The 19,199-nt window shown below is 43.5% G+C and overlaps 1 protein-coding gene across 1 annotated transcript; it reads right to left on the bottom strand.

Annotated features, from left to right (window-relative positions):
• Positions 1-3,541: 3,541 nt before the first annotated feature.
• Positions 3,542-18,893, bottom strand: PKD2L1 (polycystin 2 like 1, transient receptor potential cation channel). Its single transcript, XM_062606703.1, has 15 exons — positions 18,259-18,893; positions 15,147-15,260; positions 13,665-13,792; positions 12,707-12,963; positions 11,616-11,840; positions 11,033-11,261; positions 10,497-10,667; positions 9,610-9,791; positions 8,677-8,797; positions 7,868-7,966; positions 6,966-7,087; positions 6,550-6,667; positions 6,190-6,326; positions 5,250-5,397; positions 3,542-4,217 (listed from the first exon to the last, which is right to left on the bottom strand). The coding sequence occupies exons 1-15, from the start codon at positions 18,704-18,706 to the stop codon at positions 4,005-4,007; spliced, it is 2,712 nt and encodes a 903-aa protein (XP_062462687.1). The 5' UTR covers positions 18,707-18,893; the 3' UTR covers positions 3,542-4,004.
• Positions 18,894-19,199: the final 306 nt, after the last annotated feature.

Genomic DNA, 19,199 nt, shown 5'->3' with positions numbered 1-19,199 from the left:
GGCCTCTGAGCTCAGGAGGAGCGCTGAATCCAGCAACTGCTCTCCCAGAACCAGGCTCCTTGCCTTCAGGTTCGGAGGCCCTGAATTAAGGTTTTTGTGACCAGCAAAAGGATGGCATGGCACTTGATCAGTTTGTAATCAGCAGGCTTATCAGATAATGATGGCTTCTCCCCTCCCTTTTCCCTAGTTACTGATAAACTCTGTGAATACTGGTAGTTGTTCCCTGATACTGCTCCTTTTATAAGTGACTCCTGCTATTATATGGTTGTAGAAGAGGCAGGGACAGGGCAGCAAGCCCTCAAGCCAGCAACTTGCTGTGCTAAAAAGCTGACCCAGCAGCAGCAGCTGTAGGCTAATACTAGGGATTGTTAAAGGCTTTTTTCACACGACTGAATAAAAATGAGTGAACACAATACTCACCCTGTTACAGGTTGGAGAAGGAAGAACTGTGACCTGCCAGAGATGGACAAAGTTTGCAACAAATACACAAGTGGGAGGATCTAGTATCATAAAGTATGTTTTGGAAACCTTGGACTCTGCTTCTTTTTGTCACTGAGAAAGTAATTCTGCTTGTCTCAGTTTCTCTCAGTAAAACAAATGGGATACTTGCTACTGAGCTCGTTGAAAACGGAGCAGAGAAGGGCTGGAGGTGTGAAGGGTTGTGAGTGGTGCTGACTGACATCTACCGGTAAACTAAACACAGTTGATAAGGTAACTAGAAGCTTGCCTATATTTGTGAGAGGTCTGGGGATTTACACATTCCTTTTAAACATGAAAAGTTAGGCTTGCTCATTGTTGAGACGAATGTGTCACATACTTGGAGAGACAGTGAGAAGAGACACTGCTGGGAGCTTTCCAGCTCATGGCCGCGGCTGGTTGGGGCTGCCCTTTGCCAATGCCTGGGCCTGCTTTCAGACATCTCTGCCATGCCACTGCCTGCACACACCAATGAATCTGTCTGTGCCTTACTTGTGCTTCAACACTGTGGTTAGGACACTGCCTTCTTCCCCCGTTGGCTGGATCTGAGAGTGCTTTAAGGCAGCCTCTCCTTTAGAGTATATACCTATCAAAATGGGGCTCAGACCCCAGCCACTGTGACTGCCAACACAAGTAACCATGATGGTGATACCTCTTCAGAGAATCTTATACTTTTCCAAACCTCCTCCTGAAAATTTTAACCACCTCAAGGCAGAGCAGTGACACTGCAGTTTGGAAGGTTACCCTCTGCAAATTGGAACAAAACACAGCCATGCACCTACTATCATATTAAGAATACTTTAATTTCCCCATCAGACACATATCATCTAAACACCACCTCCCGATGGGAGGTCTGACAACACACATTTAAATATAGAAGCTGTATGAACTTACCATTCAGTTTATTTGTGTTATTTCTCAATCAATCAGCTTGAAGACAGAATTGACAATTATACACAAGTGTTTGCTAGGAAAAAGTAATTTCCTTGCCCTACTCTAGGACATATAAACATGACAGTGTGTTGAAAAGAAACAGAGGGAACAGTTGCATGGAGATGTATGTACGAGTAAGAGAGAAGATATTAATGCAGGCACAGGTACATACCAGTTATCCATAGGGCTGGTCTCATGGGTTTTTGGCATAGCTCAGGAGGGGAACAGAAACACTGTGCAATGTAAAGAGGGAGGTCTTGTGCTACCTTTCTGTTGAGGAGAACAACCGAGCAACACTCTCCCTGTGAGAAATCTGAGGCTTTATAAAGCCAGGCCTTACAGATAATCATTTTCACCTTCATTTTCTTGTCAGGACCCATTTTAAGATCCTGTTGTCCTCACAGCAGTTGTTGCTACATTAAGGAGCTGAGGCTCAGCCAGCAATGTATCTTCCACTGACTCTACCAGCACAGGATCCACCTCCTGAAGCAGAGAGCTGCTGCTTCGATCTCTTCCATGATGCCAGGCTTAGTTCTTTAGAGATCAATATCACAAGTATTTGATATCATACAGTAACACTGACTTGGGACATCACCTGATAGATTCTGAGTCTGTGGAAAAGGCAGGCGCTTCTTCAGAGACTTCAGAAGAGCAGCCTGTATTTTTGATTTTGTGATTCGGCCTTGATAACCGTAGTCTGCTACTGAGCCAGGACCTATCCAAAGGTCTTATAAGTGAATTTAAGGAAAAATCTTCCTCTGTGGCTTCCAACACACACAAGCACCCAATTCATTAATTGCAAAGGGCTGTGTGCACTCTTCGAGCCCATTACAAAGCACATAGCTCCTTTGATAATTACAATTTAGCGTATGGATTTTCTGTTTAATTAAAATCTGGGAAAAAAAAAGAAAAGCCTATTTCAGGAAATTCTCCTGACATAGGCTGTTTTCTCCTCAGTAAGAATAGCTTCAATGAGAAGAGTAGGAGTAAGCAACATCATTGTTTTGAATTCAGCTGGAAAAGCTGAAGTTAAGAAGTTCTTGATCAATTCTGAATTTAGTGGAACTGGAAGTCAAGAACCGTGGCAATGTCTCACAGCTAAGTCTTGTCGCTGACAGCAGGACCAGCAGATGGGAAGGGAGCTGTGAGACCCTGTGCTGTTCCTGCACCCACAGCTCCTGGCTGAAATCTAAGCTCCCTGTGGGCTGGGTGACAAGGTCTCACAGCCCCTTCTGGGCTCTCATAGATGAATGACCCTCTGCTTCAGTACATCAATATCTGTAGTGGTGACAACCCTGGAGCCTAGGCTTTCTGGGGACAGGGATAATCCCGAGGTCTTTCAAACATTCCCAGGGAGGCTTTCCCCACAACACAGCAACACATCTGTCTTAGAAAGGTGGCAGTACAGCATGCCAGTGTACAAGGTCCCCTCTAAAACTATCACTGCACTGCATAGCACACTAAACAGTGTAGCACTAATGAAAGTTGTAAGCAGTGGTCTGAAACAACTCACTTTTCTATTGGCTTTAAGCCTACAGAGCCTGTTTGAGGTTAACTATTGTGGAATACCAGTAATTAAGATATTTGAAACACATTTACAGTAGTCTTGCAATAGCAGCAATAGTCTGTGCCAGCTACAAGAGAAGTCTCAACAAAGTGAAAAATGCCTGGGAAAGAAGTATTTTTGCATGCAGCTGAAAAACTGATGTTCATCTCATTTGCACAAAATTCTTTGACTGAAATGGTGTCAGCACTCACAACTGCAAACCAGATTGATTCCTTGACAAATAACAGAAGCATCTCAACTTCAAAACGCAATTTAGAGAGCATGAAAACAGACAACATAAAGAGATTTTTTAGTGTCAACAGCTGTGTTAGAAACCGTATAACCAGAAGTCTGTTCCCTAATCAGGGACCTAGGACTCTATCAGTTACAATTCAGATTTCCTCCCAGTGACACTTGGGAGTCAACTCTTATTTATTATTTATCCATATTATTTATCCAATAAACTCTTATTTATTTTAGTTATCCAGACTCAGGTGTTAGTATCTTCTTTCCTCAAGGTCGGAATCTAAGGTACAGAGAGGGTTACCAAAGCATCTGGAAACAAACTTTAACAGAACAAAGGCAGACACAAACAACTGAACTTTCCCCTTCCATCTCACACTAACGATTATATTCTGCTTTGTTTATGTGATAACCACGTTTTTGTCCTGCAGACAATTGTGGGTGTTTTGGGAACAAGTTGCAGGGTGCTACTCTGGACACAGATGTTGAGAGTTTTGGGGTTTCTACTTTTCAGGAAAGGATAGATAAAGGCTTTGTGTTGGCCTATTCAGAGGCAAAAATTTAATACATCACTTGGTTCCAAATTTCCACCTACTCCAGAGATACAGGGGGTGGAGAAAGGCAGCAGTTCTATCTCTGTGGCATTATACACCATTACACTGAAAAAAAGAACATCCCTGATTTTTTGGATCACCAGTTCCTGGCAACAGTGCTGTGTCCAGCTGTCTGGATTATTCTAACAGTGGGAAACAACTGAAAGTGACTTACTACTGTGTGAGCCAGACTGAGAGCACTGGCCTTTTTGCTAGAAGAGCACAGCTGACTGTGGCTGGCTGTTCTTGGGCACCTGAGACTCCAGCACACTTGAACTGGGCAGGATGGGATAGACACCTTTTTGGTAGGACTTGCCACTCAGGTCGTTTCCCCGTATGTGTTCCATCCCCCAGCCTTCCACTGCTTCTTTCCCTAGTTGGTCTAGGCTCTGGGGGAGCAGATCTTTCTGACTGGGTTCTTCCTCCTGTGAACCAGAAGAAAGAGTGACCTGCAATGTCAGTAAGCTACCAAGAAGCCTAGCAGCACTCCAGGAGAGAAACACACTTAAATATCTTCCCACATTCTTCCAGAAATTAGTGCAAGCCTGCCTGTCCATTAAAGATCCAATATACTGTTTGCTGCAATACACTGATGAATGCACATTCAAGCATTAAACAAACAAGGAAATATTCATCCCTTTTCACCCTCTGTGAGAATCTCCATAGAAATGCTGTGGTAAAGCAAATATGCAAGCACTCAAATAAGCTTTCAGGCATGTTCCCATGAGGACACCCCCCACCCCCGCCCCCCAAAAAAAAAACAACACTCGGATGGGAAGGGATCACAAAGACTACTTTGCAAAAAGAGAGGCTTCTTTCTGATTCAGCTAGGTCACTTTGTGCTGTTTGTGTGTTCTCATTATTGAAGCCATAAAACCATGAAATGATGACATGGCTCCCATATGCCTTGCTGCCTTGGATTTTAAAGCTGAAGACCCAAAAGGTCTGGTTGTCTGGACTAGGCAGTCTTTGGCAAAAGTCACAATTCTGTAATGAGATGCTATGGTACACCGCTAACAATCTCCTCCATCATGTGTGATAAATAATTCACACACAAGATGTTAAGATCACAGTCCACAACACTGTCATGAGCTGCTGTTTCTGGGAAGGACAGTATAGTTATTCATCTTGCTTTATGCCTGAGGATAAGCAGGTACAAAGTAACTGAAGACAAGTGAATTGCATTGACTGCCACAGAAATGAGCTTGGCCTCAAAGGAGCTAGAAAGTGTACTGAAAGGTTCCATGACTAACTGGGGGGACATGAAAACAAGAGGCTTTGTGTCACTTTGCTTGAACAGGAAAGGCTTGATCATGCAAAATGCTGACCCTGCCTAACCCTTTTTGTCTTATGTTAACAGGGATTGAGAAAGCAAAGATGATACCAGGCCCTTTCACACAAACGAGCTGGTCACCTGTCCTGAAGCTGGTTCAAATGCATGGTGGAGGGCTACCAACCTTGGTAACTTTATCCAGTGGTTTGCCCAACAGGTCCTTTCTCATCAGCTTGTTTCTCTCCAGAACTTCGAGCTTGCTCACCACTGCATCAATCTTGGAGCCAATGCTGTTTAGGGACTGTTCTAGCCGTAGCACGCGATGCAGGAGTCTGGGGGAGACATGAAGATCATTTGCAAGTTTTTTATTGTAATGAATAGTAAGATTTGCTGCATACATCTCACAGGTAATGGATCAGACTTCAAAGAGGACTGAATGCTCTACATCAGATAATCGATTCATACCCACTGAAGACGTAACTCCCTCTATACTGTGCGTTTATCTGTAATTAGTGGCTCTGCTTAGAATGGATTCCAACCAGTCTGGATCTCTGTCCAGCCACAGTATAACCCTATTATTAAATATCACACATGCCTCTCCTTTGATATGGCCCTGTGTGTATCGCTCTGTGTTTCTCAGCAGCAGAATCAGGTTCTCCTGATTCTCTGTACTGTATTTATGCCATGTTCCTCCTGTGGAAGAAACAGCCAAGTGTCTCAAGACCTGAAAGATGAAGGCCAGCTAGGCTATAAATCAAGGATATTTATTCCCACAGGACCTTCTGTAGAGGTATCAAGTTCCCCTGGCCCAGCTTTCTGGGCTACATTCTGAGCTGAAACATGACAGCACATTGCCTGTGGCCAGCTGGTGGCTGCAGAGGTTATTTGAGAGGCAAAAAGCAAAATTTCTTAACTCAATCTTTTATGCGAACAAGCAAATTACATTGCCACAACTGTCCCAGTTCTCTCCTGACCTGCTCATTTACACGTGGGCAAGATAAGAAAGGACAAGATCATATTGAAACTGCTCAGCACTAATACAAACAGTTACATCAGGGAAGGAAGCAGCAGGGAATCAGACCCCTCATTGCAGAGGGACTGAAGTACTGCCAGCACAAACATACACTTGGAACTCTTGCTTGGAGACCCAGCTGGCCTTATTGACGTGGTTATTCCTTGCTTCCATGCAGGTCAGATTCTCATCCAGGTTGTTGTCACCATAGGATTTCCCCAAATTTTTAATCTCTGTATTCAGAGCAACCTAGAAGATAAAGAAACTCCTGCAAAACTGGATACTAGCTCTGTGCCAGCTTCACTGTGAATAACAGAGTTTCACAGGCAATGATAAACTCAGCTGCCACCAGGCAGAGCTGGAGCTGTATTTGAGTTGACTGCTTAGTTTCTACCGCAAACCCAAAGATTCCCAAGGCCACTTTGGAGTGATCTCTACCAAATAGCGTTTCTTTCCTTGCCCCTTTTTTTACCCTCTTTGCCTCTAGGTCATGCTTCATCTGCTGCTGCTCCTCTTCATCAAGGATGAGGTTGCCATCTTTGTCGAACCTGGAGAAGGCTGCTGTAATCTCATGGTCTGCATGGCCCAGTCTGCAAAAATGCAGAGAAAGCCCAAAGCACTGAATTACACTGTTAATCTCTAACAGTATGGGAGCACTCTTTTGTTTCCTCCTGCCAGTGGCAAACCTAAACCTTCCAAATGGGAAAGAGATAGTAATGCAAACCTATTTACAACAGGGTATTAAACATGTGAGGGAAGACAACTATATTTCTGAGTCCTACATCACCCATATCTTAGCTCTCCCAGTCTTGAAAACCAGAGAATTTAAATTGCCTATATTAGTATGAGAAAGGGCTAAGCAGACATCTCTCAAGCTGACTCACTTACTCCTTCAAGCTGTTCTTGAAGTCTTCAAAGTCTAGTTCTTTCGTTCCATTCTGCAGTGCTTTCTGCACATCGGAAATCTGTTCCTTCTTCAGCTTCAACCTCATAAGTGTCCAGTTGTAGCTCTGTTACCAAAGGTGCAAACAGACACAGAATCATGCAGGCAGAACCGTAAAAAATAGGGCAGAGCAGACAATCCAACATGGTGAGCAGATTCTTTGTGATACAGGGCCTTCCAGAAGAAAAATACAACACTGCTGAATGAGCCCCATCTCTAAACTAGGATCACATTTTCAACGTGGTGCCAACATGGTAGCCAGGGTCTACATGACAAAGCTTGCTCTCTGCCTTTCTCCTCCCTATTCTCCCTTTATCTGATCTCCGTCACCAGCTGTTTAAGATAATGTCTCAAATACTATTCTTTGTAGAACATTGGTCCCACAGCACAGAGAGTTGTGACCTTTCAGGACTTTTTTTTGAATTTGCCCATGGGAAATCCAGATGTAACCCAACAGATTTGCACCACTGTAACATGCCCAGCTTAGCAAAATAGGACCTGCCATTTTATTCACTCTATCAAGGACCAAAAGAGCTTTGTCTAGAGACAAGATAGTCTCTAAACAAGACAGGGATTTCTTCCCAAGATAGGGAAGAAAAGTCTCTCAGAAACATTGCCAGCATACTTAAGTAACAGAATTCACCAAACCTCTGCTTTCTCATCCTCATTACTAAAGGATCTGGGAGCTTGATTGATCTCAGAAAGGAACTGTGACTCCTGTATGCACCAAAAAGGTGGATTTGGAGGTGGAAACCACTGTTTCTTGTAAATTCCATGGAGGTGAGGGACTTCCAGAAAATGTTTCAGGATTTAGCTAGAAAGTCGCACAGCTTTCACTGTTCGTCACCTGCTTCAAAATGTCTGAGAGCTGCAGCTCATCCTTCTGGCTCGAAAGCTCCTCTTTGACTTCTGAGTAGGTGTCATTGATGATGGCCAGAAACATGTTCTAGAAAAAGGGGAGGAAGAGAGATGAAAAAGCATGAGGCATCTTGCCTGCCTCAGCAGCTGAAGCAGAAAGAGATATGCAGGACTTGGTTAAACAAGGAGCTGTTTCCACAGGTGGTATCCCTTGGACAAGATAAAGCGGGTGAAGGGAATGCCCACTTCAGCCACACAGTGCTTTCTCACTGGGGAGGAGGTCCTTGCAGCTAAAGCAGTGGCTGGAGGTACATTTGTTCCCAGTTTAAATACCATCTTTGGTAGCCTTTCCTGCAAGATCTTAGGTTACATTTGGATTCCTGGCACTGGGAGTTTAACCTGGTCATTATGAGAATCCTACTGCATTCATTGCCCAGGAAGCCAGAGACTGTCCCTCATGCTTTGTACGCTGCCTGCTACAGAGCAGCTGTACTGAGCCCCTTGAATTCAGCTACTGCTTGGAATACCACTGACTGGAATACCATTGGTATTGGTTTCAGTCAGTTTTAGTCTTCACCTTAAAGGATGTGAATTTGGCCCTTAATCGCCCTGATCATCAAATCCCCAATTGCAGTGACAGGGTCTTTGTCTACTTTGGTCTATTTGCACTGAAAAGCTATCGTAACAGAAACTTCCTTTCTGTCTGAGAATTTGCACTGTGCCTGATCTGGGGACTGTCAGGGTGGGTCTCTCAAACACTGCTGTCAATACAGGGGCAGCAAGGGCTTTCTTGCTTACCAGGAGCACAAAGAAAACAAAGAATACATAGGTGACGAAGTAAATAGGTCCAAGGACCCTGTTGGCATTGTCAATGGAATTGTAGTCAAAATCACCAAGAATGATCCGAAACTGGGTGAAACTGGAGGAGAGAAAGAGCACAAGGTCACCCAAAGGCACATACTTTTATCCTACATTCTCAGACAGTCCTGAGGTGAACCCAGAACCTGTATGCAGCCCAGATGGTCACAGACAAAAGCCAGAGCAGGGTCTAAGTCACTCAGTCTGACTGGTGTGTCAAATGTACCCATAGTATTTCACAGGTGAAGTGAGCTGATGTGGATAGAGCAAAAGGTGGCTGGAAAGTAAAACATGGTTTCCATGGTTGTCCAAAGCGTGTGTTTCTTTTTCTAAACAGGGGGTAAAACCAAAACCAAAACAACCTGAATTTTCCCTTATAAAGGCATATGACTCATGGAAGCCTTCTCTTGCAAGTTCATAAGACAAAAAGCTCAATCAACAACAAAAAGCTCAATCAAACAACAAAACCAAAAACAAACAAAGAAACAAACCAAAACCAAAACACAAACAAACCAACACTCTGACACTTCCTTGAAACACTCTCTTTGAGCTATTTAGTTCTTACCACTAGGATTACAGAGACGTTTAACCCAACCAGGCCTAAAGCCATCTGCTGGTATATAAAACAGCAAATTTGCCAGGGTCTCAGTGACAGGCAGACAGCACATTCTACTGACCCCAGCAGATCAGAAGGTAACAGAAGGTCCTGCAGAATAGAAACTGAGCTATAATGCTCTATAGTGGCTTTATTGAAGTGAGATACAACAGGCGTCCGACATTCAGATTTGCAGATTTTACTTTAGAGAGAAGTTGGAAAGCAGCTGAAATTCTTTTCACAAATGATGGAAATGTGGTTCTAACTTGTACACTTACATGCATTTAACAAAGGTACTGAAGTTTTCCACTTGTGTCCCAAAAAGAAGGTAACCCAGCTGGGCATAGGCAAAGAAGACAATAAAGAACATAATGGCAAAGCCCAGGATGTCTTTGGCACAACGTGCCAGTGTGGAGGAGAGCTGGGTCATTGTTTTGTTAAAGCTAATATACTTGAATATCTGTGAGAAGAAAGAAGAGGGAGATAGTTAGGCCACACCATGAGCTAGGTCAGTCTTTCATATTGGGCACATGCTTACTAAGACAAGAGGTTCATCACAGTACTCAAGCACCAAGATGACAGCCAGGCTAGGGGAATGGTGGCTTAGTGTTCAGGATGTTTGTCCCATGTGTGCCACCATTCCTGTGGGATCATAAACATATGACTTTGTTCCCTGTGTCAAAGGAACATATGAAGAGGGAATACTATAAGGACAAACGTTTTGAGGCTAACAAGGAGCCCTAAGTACAGTGTGGCTTTCCATTATGCTGAGATGCTTTGGTTAAAATGAAAAGTCTATGCCAGCAGATGAGTCATTTCCAGTTGTTGGGTGGCCCTCATGAAAGGAAAATATGCCAGATTATCCTCCAAAGTACTAAAATCATACAGGATGGACAAAGTTACATTTTATCCAGCATTTTCTAAAGCCAGTTTTACACCACAACATCTGCGCTCATCTCCTTGTCTGCTCTCTCCAGAGTGCTCAGAATGCAATGTGAAAAGTCTGGAATTACTGTAAAACAGAGCATATGGCTTTGAGGAAAATCCTCTATTATATAGCTGTTACCCTCATATACTCAGAGGGATGGAAAAGTCAACCCTAAAGGTATCTAAAGTAAGAGGTCTGACACTGGAAGCCTAGCACCTCCCAGACACCCCAGAATACCTTGATCCAGGCAAAGAATAAGTTGACTGCATTCATATTGTTGTACTGTGTCTGCCAGAATGCCAGGAACTCAAAGTCCGCATAGGTGTTTGGGTGTTTTAGCAGCTCTCCCAACAGTCTGTTCACCTCAATAGTGCGAAAGATGTGAAACCCAATAGCAACAATGGAGAGCTGCAAAGAGGAAGAGTCTGCAGTGACAACTGTATATATGTCTTTCACAGAAATTAGAATGTCACAAAGTTTGTTGGTATCATGCTTCACAACTGCAGTCTACTGGTGGGGGATGCAAATAAATTCATAATGTGCCAGGTGATGCCCTGACTTCACAGCCCCTCAGGCATCTCTATGGAAAGATTTTTTCTGAACAGCTAATAGAAGACCATGTGTCCACTTACTCTGCTAGTTCATTTTGCTGCAGAGCAAAACACGTGCCAGCTCTTGTCTTATCTAGACCAGTTTTCCCATTCCTAAACTTACTTTGACTCTTATACCCCACTGCCATTGCTCCCCCCAACAAAGCATGCAAGGATTCTCACCAGAATGACAACCACATCCAGGATGTTCCAGATGCTGGTGAAATACTGAAGCTTGTGGATACGCAGCTCCAAAATCTCTTCCACCACATAGTAGAAGATGAAGACACAGAAAACAATTTCACAGGCAACAATGAAAAAGTCCCATGCACTGACATATCTTATAAGCTTGACTGTCCGGATTTGCCAGGAAGGAATGGCACCACCAGTGGCTGGAAACTCAACCACTAACCTTGAAGGGGACAAGAAAATTATGATTCCAAACAGGAGAATGAAAGCTCTCAGATAATTATGAGAGGCATCAAACCTGAGCATGAGCTATCCGCCAAACCGTGAGGGGAAGATCTGTGCCTGTGTTTATGTAGCCTTATCTCTGCTCATGCACTGTCCGTCATAGAAAAGGGTGAAAGGTGAAATGTGCCTGGTAATGTCAGGAAGACCAAGTCTTATTAATCAATACAATATCTACTTAAATCACTCAGTCATACCCCCTTGGTGGATCACACTAAAATATTTGTGCTTTAAGAAACTGCGGCATTGAGGAAGAAGCAAGAGGCAGAAGAATTTTCAGTGGGACTTGGCTTACCTCAGAACACAGAACAGGTTGATATTTGCATTATACACAGAGAAATCAATGAAGACAACTCGTGTCCCCCGATCTAGCCACAGTTTTTCCTTCAAGACTTGCAGGGCTTCAGCAGTCTCTTCTCTGGTCAACTTGAGGTCTATGTAGTATCCTCCCCCACTGTAACTGGTTAGTCTTCCCCAGTGAGATGAGCCACCCAGCTCCTCTTCAGAATGGTACCTCCACCTGCAACAGACAATCCATCAGCAAAGGCATCGCGCCTCCAGGCTTGGATATGACCTTGTAGCCAGGTGTAATTTGACTGCATTTTCAAGGACAGTGCATTTTAAAACTAAAGAGTTAACAATCCCTATTTCAGATCTAAGCCTACATCAGGTCTTCATTATTGTTACATTTCTTATCTACTGCTTCCCAGCAGTGACAAAACATGATTTGTGATACTACGGAGGGGAGATACTGCACGTTTGTTGGCTATGCCACAGTCTTGTTTGCATGGAGGTTACTCCCAGGATCTGCTGTATCACCTTCTACCATGTTGCACGCTTGCACTGTAGAACATGTAGAACATGCATGTTCTACATGCAAAATGTAGAACACACTTGCACTGGTATTTTCTTATGAATAATTCTCATTTACAGCCAAGACTCATGTAGCAAGCAAAGAGTTATGAAACTTCATCTACGGCGCATGATTATAGAGAAATAGGTTTTCAAGATAAGAGATGCACTTCCTTCTTTCTGGCTCCTGAAATCCAGGAGGGGAGGAGATAGCATCACCCATTTGATAGATCTGGTCCCAAAGGTCTCTATTTATCCTCATCCTCTCAAAAACAGGCAACAATTTCTATCCAATTCTCCATTGGATTTTTCATGGCTTTTGCAACAGATTCCACTCTACCGCTCATTCTGCTGTGCTATTCCTCAGACAGACACTTGGCCTTAGTGACAGACAAAAAGGCCTCTGACTGCATGAGAAATTCCAGCCTTATGTGAGGAATTCACACCTAGCATCCTGCAGCTCAGCAAATCTTATCTGAACTAGAAGAGACTAATTTGGATTTTCTAATCCTGAGCAAGAGAAGATGTACTTACGCCGTTCCATTTATGAGCCCAAAGGAGAACTTTTCCTCCTTGTCTTCTGAGTACACATCATAACAACCTGAGATTTCCTCCTTGAAATCATCATGGACCACACAGGAATTGTTCTTCACCTTCAATTGCCGCATGCGTGGGACACCCAGCAGCAGGTTCTCATAATAGATGTATGACTGGGTGCTGTGGGCTGCCAGGGACTCGTTGTTGTACCACTTCGTCCAGTAAAGGTTATCCAGAAGGGGGCCTTGTGCATACTGCAAGAGGGAGAGGAGAACAACTTCATAGCCCACACATCAGAGGAATTTTCTTAGCCTGAGCTTGAGATAGTGAGACTTGACTCATCCCTCTCCACCTCCCAAGACAGAAAGTAGTGGAAGTTTGTGCTGGATGTATGCTAAGGAGGGGGAGGAGGGAAGAGCCTATAATATGGCTGCTGCACCTTGTTGGACTAATGAAGAGACAAGAGCCCTTACAAGCCTATTTGTAACTTGCACTTCAGTGAGCACACATCTCAAGGTACTGCTTTGGCATGAGGTGTGAATTATCAAAAGGGCATGTGTCAGTGCCCTGGAAACAGTGTGGGTAAGACAATAGTGACATAGCTCTCTGTACTTTTTTAATGCAACAGAAAAAGACAAAGGTAAGTGACAATTTCTGGCTGACTGTCAGAGATAAGTGGTTGCAATATCTCAACAGCATTCACTGTTGCTCGTATTATTCCTTCAACAGTTCTTTGACAGAAATGTGTTAGACCCCAGACATCTTTTCACCTCTTTATTCTCTTTGATAGTAGTCAGTGCAAGTTTTAATCCATCTTTTTCATAAGGAATCTATAAATCAGACCGGCTGAGGCATGAACTACGGGCAGGTTAACTATGTTGTTCCCACCATTGCCGATGGAAACAGACATAGGCCTGTTATTAAGACACCAGATTGAAGACAAATTTGTACTCACCACCCAGAAATCGGCCATGCTGCCAATAGACTGGAAGGAAACACGGCCATCCGAAGAGGTCTGCAGGAAGAGCTCAGACATCACTTTGGTGTAGTAATAGGCATTGGAACTTGTCATTCCATACGTCACTGTTAGAGAAGGACAAGAGGAGGGTCTTCCCTTATACCTCTATATTGGACCCTGATGTAAATATATCTATATATTCACTTTCCATGTAATATATACCATCAAAGGTAAGCTGTGCAAGGCACAAAAGAAGAAATCTTGGGAACTCTAATCATATTACTTTATATTTTCTTAGGGATTTATGAACTTATCTGTTGCATGTTCCAGAATTTAAACTGTCAGATTGACAGACTATAAGAGTTTAGAAGCAAGAGAGGACCACTGGATGGTGCAACTCAACATCCTGGGTAATGATTTTTGTCCTCTGACAAAATTTCTAGGAGAAATTTTCTTTTTCAGAGCAAAATCCATGATCTTTATTTTGAATTTCTTATGTGAATCCATGAAGGTATAGAGACCACCCCATTTTCCCAAGTGAAAAGCTCTAGGTAAGTTCTCATCTACCAAGAAACCTCAAACAAGAACAGACTCTAACTTCCACAAGTATGTTGTTTCAACTCCTCAGTGCTCCTTCCTTCAGAAAAACATCCATCATGTAAGAATATGTCCTACTCTTATAAGCACACCATGGAAATAAAGCAGCTGACGTTCAAGACCCTCACCACCACCACCACTTCTGGATGAGTCAGTGTGAGACCACACATATGTCTGTGTGTGTCTCTTGGTTCTTTAGGAAGTGACTGAAAAACTGTCTCCCTGGGCAACTGTGACAATAACTTCTGTGGGTATTGTCTGCCTATCACTCCTGCCATAGGATCCATGAAATATAACCCTCTTCACTGTCCCATTCTACAGGTGCTCATTTGTGATAATGAATGAACCTTCCTCCCAGAGCAAACAGCCATTCTTCTACCTACACAAAGTCCATTAGCATTCAGTACAGGGACGCATTAAATCCACCCTAGAGCAACAGTGTGAGCTGCCATCTGCTTTATCACCTCAGCCACCCCTCCAGTCTCAGAGAGGAAAAATCTCTATGAACTTTGAGTCTTTGATCCCAGGAAGTTTCTAGAGCTGCCCTCTGGGTCTTGAATGTTTGCTGTGAAACTAAGAAAAGACGCTGGACCCAGATTCTCCCAGGACTGTGGAGTCAATGGCTAGAACTGATAATGCGGATCAGGAAATACTGCTTAAACCTAACCAATATGAATTAGGTCTAGAGCAATAGTCAGTTATTTTACTTCTGTGTGCAGCAGCTATTCTGTAGGTTAATGACACACCAGCTTGATGCAGTGAGCGCTTGTACAATAAATTTAACACCTACAGCAAAGTGATGAAGTCTAATAATAAAACCTCACATTATTCACCTCGTGCTGCACACAGGAAAGACACCTGTGAGATATGACAGCTACTTACGTAGACAGATGTCCATCAAGAACACAGTATAGACCAGCAGTTCTCGCAGTGTGGTTTTCACATAAAGCTCTCTGTTTTCAGCTGTGTTCTCTGTCAGTGTAGTGCCCCACAGACCTGTTGGGTGTAAAGAAGAAATTGGAGAGGTTTGATGACCATTTTCAAAGGCCATGTGAGAAGCTGAAGTCCTGTTCCCAAAGAACACTGTTGGGAGTTGTTTTTTTGTCACTTTTCAAGGCAAAACCACTTTTCATTTCAAAACTTGTTTAAGAGCTGTAAAAATGTGTTAACCTCTAAAAAGAACTATTCCATCATGAACAAAAGGTTGGGGACTGACAAACTGAAATATATTGGCTATTTTTATTTTGCTATATCCCTCTCCAGTTTTCTGTTTGAGCTCATTATGGGCTGATCTTTTCCTGCCTGTTTTACAGCTTACTCTTTGCAGAAATTCAGTCTTTGTCAGAAATATTCTTGGAACCATAAAATTTCATCTCAGTCACCAATGTGCCAACAGCTGACCTTCTGATAGGACTTTTACAGCAGAACTACATCTAATGTCAGCTTTACAGCTATTAGTCTCTTCAGCATATATTGAATCATCAGGCCCCAAATATTTGTCCCTTGCTTAACTAAAAACTCTCACAGATTTCTTGTAGGTCATAAGACTCAAATAGCCCAACTCAATATTTTCAGCATAAAATTTAGAGCCAAATTATCTGCAGGATGTCTGTCAATGGAACTCTGCTGACTCCAATAGAGTTCTGCCAGTCACACCAGATAGTGGTCTGATTTCTTCACACAGTCAAAGCAATTCATTAAACATCACCAGGGTTGATCAAAAAGGGAGAAATGCTTCCTTTAAAAGGAACCTTGATAGCTTGGGTTTGATGAACCGCCTGATACTATTAGTGCATTTGTTTGTTCTTTTCGTAATGGGTTTCTGTTGTGATTTCTGAAATGCTCCTGAAGTTAAAAGGCAAAAGAACTTCCACTTAAAAGCCTAGTGATGGAAGCCATATCAATAATACCCATAGTTTTGCTGATTTTTGCATCTCCTAGAGAGCTCAGCCCTTATGCCCATTACCAGTAGTATGGAAGAGTCATCTTCCTGCAAGCCAGGATCAAAGATGATGAAAGGTCATGTGTTTGAAGTCATCCCTGGCAGAGGACAAAGCACTTCTTTCTTTGGAAGTGATCTTTATATATATCTTTGGAAAATGATATAGCAGTCCATGCACATATACATACACCTATCTTTTCAATAGCTCTTTGGCATCTCAACAGATTATACAGCTTTTTGCACCTTCAGCTATTGCAGCATACGCCCTTACTCCAGCAGCTTGTTCTGGACATGCCAGACCAGCAAAAAAAACAACATCCTGGAGAAGATCATCTCATGTGCTCTACAGGAATCTTCACAAGGGAGAAAAACAGGGGAAACAACCCACCCATCTGTTCAGGTCACATTTAAATTACCCCCTTCATGTCTAGATGACTACAACACAGTCTTTGAACAGATTTTATTTGCTTTTTTCATGAGGCAGGGATCCCATACTATCCTCATGTTGGAAACAGAGGCACAGGCTTTCTTTGCTTTGGGAGTAGAAGTGTACTCGGGAACACCTAAATTCAGGGACACTTAAATATCCTTGAAAACTTGGTTCAGAGACTTACCTAAAATTATAGCTGGAGGACCAGAGGGACTCTTCATCGGGGACTGTAGTGATAGGACAAGAGCCAATAGGTTTAAACTTAAATAGGGTAAATTCAGGTTAGATATGGGGAAGAAGTTCTTTACTGTGAGAGTGGTGAGGCACTGAACAGGTTGTCCAAAGAAGTGGTGAATGCTCCATCCCTGACATTGTTCTAGGCCAGGCTGGACAGAGCCTTGAGTGACATGGTCTAGTGTGAGGTGTCCCTGGTGGCAGGACACACAGCTGAAACAGTTGTCGAAAAAGGATATGCTGCCGTGTCCTGACAGGTATTTTTATTTGCATGCTCCACTTTCAACCCTTGCATGTCACAAATATTATATATTTTGATGTTATAGATTTTCTTTTTTTTCCATTTTAAGACTCAGACAATGGCTAGAAGAAAGGATATCAGAATAAAACAAGTAAATGGCACACATCCTCTGAGCAATCTGTAATTACCTACCACCTCCACACAGCACTGCTTCTCAGTCAGGAGAAACCTCTGAAGGCTCAGCTGTGGTTTGTATAAGAATTAAGTGTTAGATGTAATGACAATGACAAGTAAGAAAGAATTGATCATAGAGGGTATGTGAAATTCAGGACCAAGTTATACTGCTATTCTCTCACATGTACTGTTACAGCTCTGAGAAAGGTTCTTGCCTTTCAAGTCAGGAAGAAAAGACACACTGGCAAGAAAATAATAATTTCCGCAAGAAGTACACCTTCTTGCTTTGTCTTCCCTGCTTTTAAGAAACTGTTCAACAAATGCTCTTGCCCAGGGCTGTATCCTTCCAGAAGACCTGATTTTCTCCCAGGTTTTTAATTGCCTCTTAATAAGCTTTCAGAATATTTCATTCCCCTTTGTGTTTTAAGATGGAAAATAACACCTCTTTCTATCAGCTTTCTTTCAAGCAAAGTCTTGTTTGACACAAAGCTGCTATCCTCTGCATTTCAGCTTTGACATGGCTAGATTTTCTCTGGTGGATATTTACATCAGTTCTGAAGTTACTGTAACACAGGGGCCAGTACCACTCCATTTAGAAAATGTACATAGAGGCAGAATAGTTTCATCAGAGTGATGGCTCCTGTGGATTCAGGACACCTAAGATCTGTCTAAAGCTCTGCTAACAGATTCACTGCATGAACCTGAGCACATCACAAAGTCTCTGTCTGCATCTTCTGCCTTGTACTAAATATAACAGGACAGATCCTGGAGCTACAGCAAGGCACATGGAATGAGGATGATCCTTCCCAGACAGCCAAAGATGATCTCTAGAATAATACTAGTCTATGTTGAGCAGATTCCTGGGCCACACAGGGTTTCTACCTTCATCCCCACACTCACACACGCACCCCACTAAAGCATCACTCTTCCCAAGGACTAGTAAAGCCTTTCTAGTGAGAAGTCAGATCTTTACCTCGGATGCCTCTGAAGATGTACAGGCAGCACCTGAGGAAAGGACTTGCATTGCCATCCACAGCTTTACTCTGCTCTTCCTGGTAGGGCAGTGGATCCCCCACCTCTTCAAAGTTTTCATAGGGATTCTCCAGGATGGACTTGGGGTTGTAGATGGCTCGAATTTTCAAGGAGGCAGAGGGAGAGCCATTGTAAACAGGGTTGTCCCAGGCTTTCTTCTCCACTGCCTCCAGTTCATACTCCTCCGAGGCTCTGAAGTGGCTCCCAGCTCTGTTGTTTCGGTGAGATAAGCTCATGACTAGCCACTGCCAGCAGAAGTACGCTTGAACTGGAACAGTGAAGACTGCCTGCCCAGGCTGGAGTTGTAAGCTAACAGAGAGAGAATCAGTCAATGCCAAACAGCTTGTCTGCCCTAGCAGCCAGAAGCTGGCACACCAACAGCTTCCCATAGGTAGCACACATCCCCTCTCTCTTTTATACTAGCTCAGCTGGTAGCACCTATCAGAGGGGTGGCACTACCCGTTGTTAGGAACCACTGTCAGCCCTATTATCACAGCAGTCCTGGGAACACTGGCACATCCTGAAGGCTTTCTCTGTTTCCCAGTAGAGATAACAGCCCCAGATGCTGCCATGAGAAGAGAAGGGTGCTAGAAGACGACCCCTGATTTGGGGGGTTGTAGGCTGGGATTTAATCTGGTCCCTCAGGCAGCCCTGATGAGCCCCAGGTGAAGCTCAGGCAGGCACTGCCGGATGGGGAGCCTTTGCTCCAGGGGTCAGAGGGGTCCTGAGGTTTCATTAGGCACCAAAGAGGAAGCAGAAACACTCCCTGGGAGCTGCGGCAACACAGAGCTGTACAGGCACAGCACCAGGCAGCACCAGCTGTGTGCCCTGGGCAGGCACCAGCCCTTGTCAGGCTCCTATGCCAAGATCACAGATACTTTA

Source organism: Pezoporus occidentalis, unplaced genomic scaffold, assembly GCF_034315485.1.
Source record: "Pezoporus occidentalis ecotype Australia unplaced genomic scaffold, CSIRO_AGI_Poc_V1 ctg98, whole genome shotgun sequence".
NCBI lineage: Eukaryota > Metazoa > Chordata > Aves > Psittaciformes > Psittacidae > Pezoporus > Pezoporus occidentalis.
Note: the sequence above shows the minus strand (reverse complement) of the source record. Positions and strands in the feature narration are given on the sequence as shown.

What these genes read in the sequence shown, in the direction of transcription:
- PKD2L1 (XM_062606703.1), bottom strand. Translation starts at nt 18,706, where the DNA reads ATGGGAAGCTGTTGGTGTGCCAGCTTCTGGCTGCTAGGGCAGACAAGC. An exon ending in CATCTTCAGAGGCATCCGAG is followed by an intron (nt 15,261 to 18,258) that starts GTAAAGATCTGA and finishes TACACCCAACAG; the next exon opens with GTCTGTGGGGCACTACACTG. An exon ending in GCATGGCCGATTTCTGGGTG is followed by an intron (nt 12,964 to 13,664) that starts GTGAGTACAAAT and finishes TCCCTCTTGCAG; the next exon opens with TATGCACAAGGCCCCCTTCT.